This window comes from Alligator mississippiensis, chromosome 13 (genome assembly GCF_030867095.1).
Source record: "Alligator mississippiensis isolate rAllMis1 chromosome 13, rAllMis1, whole genome shotgun sequence".
Lineage (NCBI taxonomy): Eukaryota > Metazoa > Chordata > Crocodylia > Alligatoridae > Alligator > Alligator mississippiensis.
Window position 1 is genome coordinate 42,100,304 of NC_081836.1, and position 12,750 is coordinate 42,113,053.

The window sequence follows — 12,750 nt, forward strand, 5'->3', positions numbered from 1 at the left end:
AATGTGTTTGTAGGTGCTAAACAAATCACCTAGGTATAAAACCCTGTGTGTTCCCTCTCCTAGCTAATTTTTACAAATCTGCTGTGAAGACAAACAATTTAACAAGTCTGTAAATTAGCACTACTAAACTTCATACATTCTGTTTCCACTGATCTCTTACAAAGGACAATCTTAACTCTTCCATGGCAGAACCCAGGCTCAGTCATATTTTTTACTACTGGCACGGAGAGGCAGGATCTAGCTAGAGAACAAATGCAGGGATATGGGCAAGGCAGAGTTTGGATTACAGCAAAAGCTAGCAAGAGCAAGGCAAAGCTCCTGAATCTAATGTTAGCCTAAGAGGCCCAACCCCCAGAAGCAGATAGCTGGGGTTGTCCAGTCTTTGCTGTGTCAGCTGAGGAGAAAGCATTACTGTCACTTCTCATTCTGTCTGCATGCATAACTTCTCATTTTCTATCCTCTGGTAAGCCCAGCTACTCAGTCTTAGAGTGGAATGGTAGGGACATTATTTGGTCCCAAGCTGGAGCTGCATTTTTAAATTTTTGGGACTCCAAACCCACTGAGATCTTAGCACTATCTACAATGTCTGCAAACATCTGCAAAAACCTAGCTTTTACTAGTTTTAAATGACTTAATATAATGAATCTGTGGTTATGATATTGTCCTTTGGTAGCTATAACAACAGACATCATCACTGATAAATATGCCAGTATCAAGATAGTGTTAGAAGGTGGATCATATATAAAGGCATAAATGTCCTTTGGCATGCTTTGTTCAGTTTGTTTTAATCATTTGATTTGTGTTCTGTGATAGGTTTAACTTTTCATTTTAAATATTCAAAATAGGCTAACGGTAGAATATATGTGCTAGAATCCAAAGAAGAACAAAATCCCTAAATTAAAAGGAAATGAATCTTGTTGAGTCTCAGGTTGATGATTTCAATTTTCAATGATCTGTTACAGCTCATTTTAAGATTACAGAAGTGATGTAAAACACTAGTATTATGACTGGGTTTAGCTCTTTCAGCTTTTTACACATGAAGAGGAAAACAATTCTTTCTCACAAAGCCAGTCAGTTCCTGGAGAAATGATGCTAGCATGAAAGTAAGGAAAGTGTATTGTTTATTGCTGTTATAGATAAGACAGGAAATTCTGGTTACTGACTCCTGAACTCATTTTGTGTATTGGAGAGTTTAAGTAAAAGTATTTAATGGGTTTAGGATCAAAATATTTTTGGTAAAGATGTTAATTGCTTAATCAGTACTAAAGAGAAAAATAAAGTGTTCTTCCCTTCAGCTCTACTAAAGCTGCCATTCAAAAAGCTTTTCAGGCTTAGTATTTCTTAAGCCCACAGAAAAAACGAAATACACTTTTTTTATCCCCTAATCAATTAGTATGTTTTACTCTTCAATTTTACAGAGTTAAACATTATAAATTGGGATCAAAGGGGATGACTGTGCACTGGTATATTAGCTACTTAAATTATTTTGCATCCATAAATTACAGAATCATAAAAATATGTCCTTCATCCCCTGAGCCTGCAAAGGACACAAGCTGTAATATTCAACCTCTCCTTAATAATAATGTGAAGTCAAGAATTCCCCAAATTTCCTCTGGGCAAAAGCCAAAGCATTATACAGAAGTAATGCTATATAAGAAAGAAATAGGATCAAAGAACAATTAACATTAAAGTCTGTGACGCTTTACCAATAGTAGCACTCTTCTGCTATTCCTAAAAAGATAACAGTTGCAGAAAAATATTTAATTCTTTAATAACTAAAAGAAGCTACCAAGTTACACTATATATTAGATTAGTTAGGTAAATGGGAATGTACAAGCCATTTGGTAACCACAACATTAAGGAGAGCACATGAAGTTCCAAATATGCATTCTAGTGAGAGTTAATATTGTGATGCAAACAGAACAAGTAAGCTCTTTTAAAAATTAATATTATAGTGAGTGGATATATTTTAATAGGCCACATTGGGCACATCTACACATGAAATTAGTGTGCCTAAATAAACTCCGGCACAGTCTGTACCGGAGTTTATTGCCCCCAGGAGCATCATATCCATGTGTGCCCAGGACCACAACATATTGAGCTGGGGCAGCGCAGCATCAGTTGGCAGGGGCCCATGGGGCCAGCCTGCCAGCTCAGGGCTGCTCCAACCTGGCTTAACGTGCTGCAAAGAGGCTGGCTAGTGCATGATGGTGCTACAGGTAGCCCCCGCACAGTAGTCCCCTTGTAACCCAGCCAGCCCCGGTCACCGTCTACACATGCGTTGCAGCATAATAAATAACTCTGCTATAAGGTAGTACTTGTGTTGGGCAGTACTAGACTACAGTGGAGCTAATTAATACACTACGACCTAATAGCGCCAAACATGTAAAGTGACGCTTTACTGCAGAGCTTAGTCCACTCCACAGTAAAGTGCAATTGTAGATGCGCTTTGTGTACATGAAATAGTACTTCTGATCTGAAGGATAATTCATTAAAGAAAGCCTCTTGGAGGTAAAATGTACTAATAGTGGTGAAATGAAAAACTTTACAGTTTCCAAAAGAAAGAGTTTCCAGAAAGACAAAATAAATGGCTAGACCTACTCAGACTGTAACACTTACAAGAATGCTTTGAAGAGTCGAAGAAGTGGAAGGAAATATCTAAGATACTTACATGGCCCTGCTCTCAGAGTATCTGTACATCTCAGAGCCCTTACTTCACTTACTCTTGCAAAACCTCTCTCACGTAAAGCTATACCAGACACGGAACTAGACACTATAGGCCCTGATTTTTTTAAGTGTGTGAATAATGACTTTACAAAGACAAAGTTACCTTTTAAAGTCACACAAAATATGTAGAATGCGCATAATCATTTATAGTATGAAGAACATTTATAATTTACATTGATGGTTCACGAATGGTTTTATATCCCCCAAAATAAGGACAAAAGTCCATACTAGTGATAGTGATGAGCATCTTGTCATTGTCCTAGTTACCTGATGGGTTTTCTTGAGGATTATTCTTATTAGGACTACATGGATTATTGCATAGTGCATATAACTGGAGATTGAGGTATTTCAATAAAACTTGCAGCTTTGACCTTAAATCCAATTCGGAAATTTGAATATTAAAAAAAACAAAAACCCTCACCAGGGACTATGCCAACTGCATAGGACAATCTGAATTTTCAATCTGTAATTAATTTACCTAGTATGACCCCTGAGAATATTGAGAAACTGGCTAGCTTGAGTTCTAGTACAAATATATGTGTTAAAAGAAAATCCTAAATGAAAAGTGACCAGTATTGTTTGTATTTTCCTCTAATATTTACATATCAATCTCAGTAGTAAGATAAATTGAAGATCCATAATTGCTTCATTTTTAAACTGAAATATTTACTTACACTGCATATAACAATAGGCCCATAACACCTTAGATACAGGTCTCTGAAAATCTAACCTATGATCCCTACATATCTGTAAAGCAATATAAATCGTTCTTTGTTTTGCTAAATAGACAGTCTAATTCTTGTTAAGAGAAATCTATTAAAGGATAATTATGAAGCATCGTTTGAATTACTTCATAAAAAATAAGTTTTGGGGGAGATTTTTTTTTGGTAGGTTGAGTAACTGGACCACCAAGGGGAAAACAGATCAGACAATCATTCCCTATGCCCTTCAACATATTGTTTGTCCTTTAATTGGGAAAAAATGTTTTCTCATGAAGTGCAGAATAAAATCTATACCTTCATTAAGTAAAATAACTTACCTGTGCTCGTGTTATATTTTGGAAGGTAAGGTTAAATTTCCAATTACATTTTTCATTCTAATAAATTCAGGAAATTTTCACAATAACAAATCTTGAGATTGCGATTTCCTTTTCAAGTACCTTGTTTCCAATTGCCTTTTTTGGTGGGAAGTTAAAAGTCCTCACTTGGTGGTATTTATTCTGTAATTTGTGATGTAAGCTTCTGAATTCTGCATATCTTCGATACACATTCCATTCATCATCTTTTATCCTGATATATACCTGCCAGAAGGTAGATATAAAAGATGTTTTAAATTCAACTATTGCATTCTTTTTGTCACTATTTTATTAAATGAAGTACACATATACACACACGCAATTTTCACATTTGTGTCATAACAATAGAATCATAGAAAATTAGGGTTCAAAGGGACCTCAAGAGGTCATGTAGTCCAACCCCCTGCTCAAATCAGGACCATCCCCAACTAAATTGTTCTAGACAGGGCTTTGCCTAGTTGGCTCTTCAACACCCCCAAGGATGGAGATTCCACCAGCTCTCTAGGTAACCTATTCCAGTGCTTCACCACCCTCCTAGTGAGAAAGTTTTTCCTAATATCTTATTAAACCTCCCTTGTTGCAACTTGAGACCATTGGTCCTTGTTCTGTCATCTGCCACCACTGAGAATAGTCTAGTTACATCCTCTTTGGAACTACACTTCAGGTAGTTAAATACTGCTATCAAATCCCCACTCAGTCTTCTCTTCTGCAGACTAAATAAACCCAGTTCCCTCAGCCTCTCCTCATAAGTTGTGTGCCCCAGCCCCTGAACCATTTTCATTGGTCTCCACTGGACTCTCTCCAATTTGTCCACATCCTTTCTATAATGGGGGGCCCAAAACTGGACACAGTACTCCAGAGGTGGCCTCACCAGTGCAGAATAGAATGGAATACTAATGCACCCAGTATGCTGCTAGCCTTCTTGGAAACAAGGGCACACTGATGACTCATACTGGAAGTTGTTGAATTTCAGATCCACAAATATATCTTTTACTCAATACAGTCATTACATTTGCTGGTTTTATTTTACAGGTCATCAATCTAATTCTATTTTATTAAAATCAGTGATAACCTTAGGTGCCGAGTACCCAGGGGCCCAAGGGCCCTGATCACCCTTGGGAAGAAGGTAGGGCAACCACCCACCTTTAATTGGGCAGGACAATCCAGTCCTGAAATGGGAACATCAAGTCCCAGTCCTGGGCTGCAAGACTCCAGGACACCATTTGTCCTGGATTCCCAGTACCGTGCAGGGATCCGGGTTTTTTGTTCACTGCAGAAAAATGCGGGAAATGGTAGGTTTCTCCTTGCAGGCTGTCAGAGTTCCAGCCTGCTAGGGGCTGCTGGGAGTGGGACGCAGGGGGTGCCACATGCAGCTATGTGCATATACACATGCACATGACCAGGAACACAGGCCCAGGCAGCAGAGAAGAGCAGCTCCCCCAGCTACCTGCAGGTAAATTTGGGGGGGGGGGCAGATTTAGGCCCCCATGGTGAGGGGGGAAGTGGGGCAGGGGCTGGGGGCACTGCCTAGCCAGAGCAGTGCATGGAGCCCAGGGTCAGGGTGGGGAGTGAGACAGAGACATGAGCAGCTTGTCCAGGGTGTGGGGGCATGGGACTGTTCCCTGTTGCCCACCCAGCACCAGCAGGAGCAGTAGCATGGAGCTGTGTCCCCCACTACTGCTGGGTGGGCAGGGGGTGCCTTGCTATGGTGGCGCAGCTAGTTCAGTGCTCCCAGGGGAGGGCAGCAGGGTGGGGGGTCTTGAGCTCACAGTGGGCAGCCCACATCTGCCACCCCCCCCACTGGCTCTGCTCAGCTCTGCTCCAGCCATGCTGCTGGTGGGAGGAAGGAGGGGGCATCATTTTAGTTCCCCCCACTTGCAACAATAAGAATCCATGCCTACAGTAATGACATACTAACATTCATTATCGCAATACATTTTGAGTGTAATTTTGTGATAACTATTAATGCTTTCTGTTTCCATGGTTCCCAGCAAGTTCTCCTGGCCAGTGTATAAAGGAAAAAATTAGGGGAAAAGTCTGATTTCTATCTAGTCAGTATAGTGTTCCAACTTCATGTATGGACTGGTAGTTATTGTTACATTACTAACTTTATTTATTAAACTTACACTAAAAGAAGCCACACACCCTTTGCAAAACAACTGTCTTTTTTAAAGACATCAAAGTAAATTAGAAATAAAACATTATTTGCAAAACAACAAAAAAACTTCTCCTCTTGTAGATAATGTAAAGTACAATTGACATGTAATTTAATGTATCTGGGTTTTTTTTCTTTTTTGGTTTTGTTTGGTTTTGTTTTTCATGGAAGTACTACAATAATGTATTATTTATTGGCATTCTCTTGGAGATGAAAAGCCCACAGCAAACAAAAAAAATCATCATAAGAAATCCTAGATTTCATTAATGGTTCTGGAATAATTTTTCATTTAGGAAAGAAGGCTTGTACCTTTACAGATGGGACAGACAATTCATGGCTCCAAAACCCAGAAACACCACAGTGAACTCAGCTTGACACAACATTCAGAGGAGAACCACTATCTTCTATTGTCTGACTTTGGGGATAGGCAGGTGTAACAATTGCATAGCTAATAAACAACACCAAAATAAGATGTTATAATGGAAGTGCTACATCTGCCTCATTCTACAGTGATACTGATGTAGCAAAATTCCTTCAACTTCAACCAGTTCATCTGGTGTCAAAGCTACTGTTATTCAGCTAACCTGTACAGCTATAGCATAAGCAGATTTAACAGTTTTATAACAGCTGAAATGTGCTTCTAAAGAAAGCTTCCCTTCCCTTCTTATAGCAGCTAACATGTACTTTTGTCCAGCCCTCTGTATTATTCCAGCCCCAGCAGTTCAGGAACAGTTTTACCAGTGGCTTTCTTTCTGCAGCATCTATGCCTTCTTATTTTTACCCCAACTTTTCTAATGTTAATAAACATGGGTACCTTAAATTATATGCTGGGGCAGGTTAGGACTGATGACACAAGTCTTCTTTGACTAAACCCAGCAATTTTTAAAGAGTTTCCAGATTATCAAAAGGATGATAATGTGAAAAAACAAAAGCAATACTAATGGTCCTATAAAACAAAGAATGAACAAAAAAGAAATGCCCCCCCCCCATAAAAATAAGCAGGAAAAAGCCAAAGCCCAAATATTCAAACTTGGTTGCCTAAAATACCTTTTCAAATCCATACTGAGGTACCTATTTAATTGACTGGATTTTCAATGTTGCTGAGCAGTATTAAGCACTGATTATTTAGATGCCTAAATCTGGGGGGAAGGAGGACCTATGAGATATCATGTGTAAGTAATCACAAACGGCCACATTAAATATGATGATTATACAAGAATACTGGGTTTTATATTAAGTGATGGAACTATAGGGGTTTAGGCCTCAGTTCAACCAGATAATTAAACTGTTCCCTTGAAGGCAATGAGACATTTGATACATTATGCAAAGTATTTAAAAAAAAATACTTTTGACTGCTTATCCATCCTGCAAGTAATATACTGTGCTTAAAAACATATTAATTCAACATATAACTACACTTCATATTTTCCAGGATTCTGATAAAACAAAAAATGTCTAAATTATTTTAATGTAGTTATTTAATATGGAATTCCTAATTTCACTACTCAAGTACAGAGAAAATTGTAATTTGGTGAATCATGCAGTTCAATGTTACCTATTAAGCTGTAACCTGTAGTTAAGTAATTAAGGAGTCCAATACACTGTAATTGAAATTTTTAAACATTGCAAAAACATAGATTCACTTCTTTTATAAATTACTAAAGGATTTCTTGCTGTTCTTTTAAGTACATAGTTATTGATTTCTTTGAGATTGTAAAGTGTGAAGAACCAAGAGCTCTGTGCCATATTGAATTTATTGACAATCATATAATAGAGTCTGAAAGGGCATATTAAAGTTTCTGCTTTGGTACGAGCATTTAAAGCTTTACTATCTCAACAGGGAATACTATTAACAAGCCAAGATATTTCAAGACAGTTAATCCCAACTCACTTGGGAAATCAAACAAAATAAGTCCTAAATGTTAAAAAGGTCGGCTAATCCTGGTTTAGTTTAGTCATATGAAAACATAAACAGCTACTCTTGTAGGAATAAAACACAGATCACAGAACCAACACAGAAGAATGAAGAACAAAATGTCTGTCTTCGTCGGTGATGTTCTATTATATACCCCAAATCAAGCAACTCAAAGCAAAGGTTGAAAACTTGACCCTATTAAGTCAGTAAGAGCCTGCCATTGACTTTAATGGGACCATAATTTCCTGCATAGTCTTTAATAAAGGGACTCAGCTAAATTTGTCATTACCAAATAAACAAATCTAAGATGAAAGCTATAATGAATTAGTGGCTCTCAAGTCATAAGTATAGTAGGAGAGGTTCCAATATCTTAGAATATTAATTAATCAAAGATGAATATTTCAAATAATAAAATATACATAAAGTCACTTGAACCAAATTAAAATATGGGAAAAGAGAGAGATGATCAGCTCTCAATAACCCTTAACAGAGTAGAACATGAACCACTAAAAACCAATATCTTAAGAAGAATAACATTACTTTTTTAGTGCCTACCTGTGGATCACCTATGGATCTCCCTAAAAAAACCTTGCCTCCATTTGTGCACATAGAATATACTGGGACAGGTAATTAGCCATGTTAGTTTGAAGTCAGGCAGAAGGCAGGGTAGATCTGTACCTTTACAGACTAACTAAATCAGAGATATATACCATAAGCTTTCATAAACAAAGGGGTTAGAAGCAGACCTGCTAAATAGAAAGCAGTGATTAGAGGACCAATGGTAAGGAGGAGGGGAGAAAGAAGAAGGGGGTGCTGCTGAAAGGCAAGGTGGGTAAAAGAGAGAAAAAAAATAAAGCAGCTAATCCATTGAGGGATTTTAGATTTATAAAAGCTAATCCAGGTAATGGGATAAGAATCCATAGTAAATCTCAATTTACAGTATACTTGAACACACTCTAGTTGGTGATATCTTGTTCCACAATTTCCCATTCAAGTTTGTTTTCAAAGTTTTGTTGTCTAAGAACAACCATTCTGAGATCAGTGATGCAGTGTCCAGGGAGGTTAAAATCATCTGCCACAAGGCTTGTCTGTCTTTCTGGTAGTGATGTCAAGTCAGTGTTCATTCATTCTTATATATAGGGAATTGCCCTATCTGTCCAATGTAGACAGCAGAGGGGCACTGTAAGCAGGTGTTGGTGTATATATTGGTAGAGGTGCAGATAAATGAATCTTGGATCTTACAAATTATTTGGTCCAGTAATGATGTGGTCTGTGTTGATGAGGGGGTACACGGTTGGTATCTGGGTCCAAAGCAAGATCTAGTGCATTGGTGAGAATAGTCTCCTGCTGGAGAGACACCATTTAAGGTTGGGGTAGCCTGTGAGCCATAACAAGTTTGTCACTCCCTCCCCGCTCCCCTGGCTAGCTTGAGATGGTCCTCTTTTTCTAGGAGGAGTTGTAGTTCATTAACAACATTTTAGGATTGTTTTGCAATTGTAGAAAACCCTGCTCTAGATCCTTAAGGTGTGCATCCAAGTCAGTGGGATAGGACCAGATACTGAGTTTGTTGTTATGCTATCTGAGCATCACACAAGCACCCTTGTGAGGTACGGCAGCAAAAGTGGTTAGGGAGCACACCACTTCTAAGGAGAGACTGAGGGAACTGGGCTTATTTAGTCTGGAGAAGAGAAAACCTGAAGCTAGACTGTTCTCCGTGGTGGCAGATGACAGAACAAGGAGCAATGGTCTCAAGTTGCAGCCAGGGAAGTTTAGATTAAATATCAGGAAAAGCTTTCTCTTTAGGAGAGTAGTAGTAGTAAAACACTGAAACGGGTTAACCAGTGAGGTTGTAAAATCTCCATCCTTGGAGGTTTTTAAGACCTGTATAGACAAAACCTTGACCGAGATGACCTAGTTAGGGGTGGTCCTGCTTTGAGCAGAGGGTTGGACTAGATGACCTTTTCAGGTCCTTTCCAATCCTAATTTTCTATGATTCTATGATGAAAACTTTGTCTGCCCTTAACAGACTGAGACAAAAAGAAAATAATTCACTCAGGAAGTCCAGGACAAATCTAAAACCAGGTCTCCAAATTCCTAGTCCAATGGCACTTCACATCTAAACAGGGTTTGATCAGAAGAAACTAGTCATAGGGAGGGCTATACCAGTTGTAAGAATAATACCACTTGCAGACAACAAGGAAAAAGTGGCTGTAATGCTTTAACATTAGGATTTATTTTTAGAAAGGTTTTTTTCATTATTATTTGAGGTTTATAGATCACAGAGAATCTCTAAGAACAGTCTCCAAAATATAAAGGCTTATTGGAACAGTAAAGACAGAACAAGCGAGAGAAGTGATGCCCTGTACTCAGCTTGATCAGATTTCTCATCTTTTTGTCAGTGCTGCACATAATTGATTCCAAAAATTCAGAGAAGGTCCTAGGTATCAGGAGGCAGAATACTATTGATTTTGGTGGCAATCTTGAAATTGGAAGAAGGATAGGATGGACACATGAAACCCCCAATATGGTTAGTTGATCCCAAAGCTTCAATCAGCTGTTTAATCAACTATCAGTCAGAGACACATCCCATTTCATCCCTGCCCAGAGATCAAATGCAATTTAAAAAGTTGAGAACTTGCATAATTTAGTTTCCAAACAGGAAAAAAATAAAAAGGGTAGGGACAACCAATTATTGGTATGGTGTGGTGGAAACGAGGAGCCGAAGCTTGAGGGCAGAAGGGAATAATAAGGGAAAGGGAATGTGTGGGACAGAGAGCCTGAGCAGGAAGGCAAGGAATGGGAGGAAAGGAGAACAATAAAGGAGCATAGAGAACCCCTACCATTAGGGAAGAGATGGAAGGCCCCAAGGGGCTTCTGAAATGGGAGGGAATGGCACAGAGGTGATTTTGGGCGGCAGAAGGAAAGGACTGGTACTAGGGTGACACTGGTGTGTGTAATGAACTAGGCCAGGGATCAGCAACATTTTACAGCTGGTAAGGGGAGTGGGGGAGGGGGCACACAATGACCTAGCTTGGGTTTGGAGGCAGGCAGGCAGAACCCAGCTGCTGCCACCACTTCTCCACACTGCTCACTACAGCCTTTGCTGCCCGGCTGCAGCACAGCACAGGCAGAGCTCCCCCTCCACTGTAGCCCCAGGGCAGTTCCCTCCCATGCCTGTCCCTCCCCACCCAAAACACCAGTCCCCCCCACCAGTTTGCTCCCCTCCTGCCTCCTCCCACCAGTGCCTGTTCCCCCCCACTCCTGCCCCTCCTCATGGTGCCTGCACCCCCTGGCATCTGCCCCCCCCCTTTCCCCCATCCCACTTGCCTCTCCATTGTCTCTGCTGCTGCCTCTCCTTCCTTCCCTTGCCTCCTGACCTGTCTCAGCCTCCACTTCTCCTCTGCTCCCCACCACCCCACTGCCACTTATCCTCTGGCCCGCGTCTTGGCTCTAGCCCTGCTCCCGCCCAGTGCACAGAGCACATGGTTGCTGCAGCTGAAGCCATGCAGCAGCCGCTGCTGCTGTATAGCTGGAACAGGACCAGAGCAACCAAGTGCTCCACACCCTGGACATGAGTGGGGCTGCTGCTGGAGGGTAAGTAGCATCTGGTGGTAGTAAGGGTGAAGAAGCAAGGGCTCCAAGGCCAAGCCTGGATAGGGACCACAGTGAGAGCCGCAGAGCAGTCATCTGCTCTGCCCCCACCACACACCCACCTTGTACTCTAATCCAAGATAAGGGACTTTTCCCCTTCCATGTTAAACTGGGAAATAAACCTTTTCTTAGATTTAAGTAAACGTGGTAGCATAGGCAGAACTAGCTTGGTTACCTGTACAGCACTGCCTTGTACTATATACCACATCTGGCTGGGGCTTCAATTGTCCTTCTTAAAGGAAGCAACACTTGATTAATTTTGCTGCTAGGCAACAACAGAATGAATGTATAGATTTCTAATATTTTCTGAAAGCATTTACTTTAATAATAAACCTACTCTGTGCATCTTGCTATACTGTACTAAAGACAGTATATTTCTTTTCTACAAGTGTCAAGGATTCTATTATTTTTCCTTTTTTGTTTAACAAACTGCATGACCTGGAGTTACAGAGATGAGATGCTGAAGACCTGAAATATTTTTTTTAACCACATTAAAGGGTGAAAGCCATTCTTTTACCCCAGGCTTAATTTGAACAAAGAGCAGGCACTGAAATAAAAATCATACAATGATACAAAGTACTGTCTGGTGAACCCTCAATGATCTTAAATTTGCAAAAGATTAGGAAGGTTCTCCTCTTACAATGTTTTGGACTGATGAATGGGTTCATATCTACTCAGTATCATTCCAACACAAGCACTGTTCCTCTATTTTAACACAAAACTGAAGAAATATAGATTACAAAGTGAAAGATACTTAGTGCATGAAGTTGTCTACAACACCTGACATCTCATCATACAATGACGTAACAGCAAAAGCAGTACAATTCTTTGTTTGAAATAACACATGCACTGCATAACAACTGTACCAGTCCAAAATAGTACAGTACTTAATAGAGACAATCCTCTGGATTATAAATTCCAATTATTGTTTTAACCCAATATTTTACAATAAAGAAAAAATATGCAATCACTATTTATGCAGTACACAGCCTATGATAGTTACATGGCTTTTTGCTGTAGAAAGAATGAATAATGATAATATAGGACTTCCTTTTATAAAGGGAAGTATAAAAATGCATTCACTCATTTCAACAAAATCTGGCCTAAACTAGTACTTTTGTTTTTTATTAAATTTTAAATGTTTCTTCCCCCAGCAATATATTTAATTTCTAACATTGCTTCTTTAAAGACCAGTTGTAGAGCTCCAGGAAGTTGGTTTATGCTAAA

General features: G+C 39.6%; 1 protein-coding gene across 2 annotated transcripts in view; it reads right to left on the minus strand.

The window, feature by feature from the left end:
• Positions 1–12,750, minus strand: part of SNX29 (sorting nexin 29) — a 454,827-nt gene that overhangs the window by 136,109 nt on the left and 305,968 nt on the right. For both annotated transcript variants that reach the window (XM_059716635.1, XM_059716634.1), the window contains one exon: positions 3,887–4,027. In XM_059716635.1, coding sequence (XP_059572618.1) covers positions 3,887–4,027 — 141 coding nt within the window. The remainder of the gene's footprint in view (positions 1–3,886; positions 4,028–12,750) is intronic.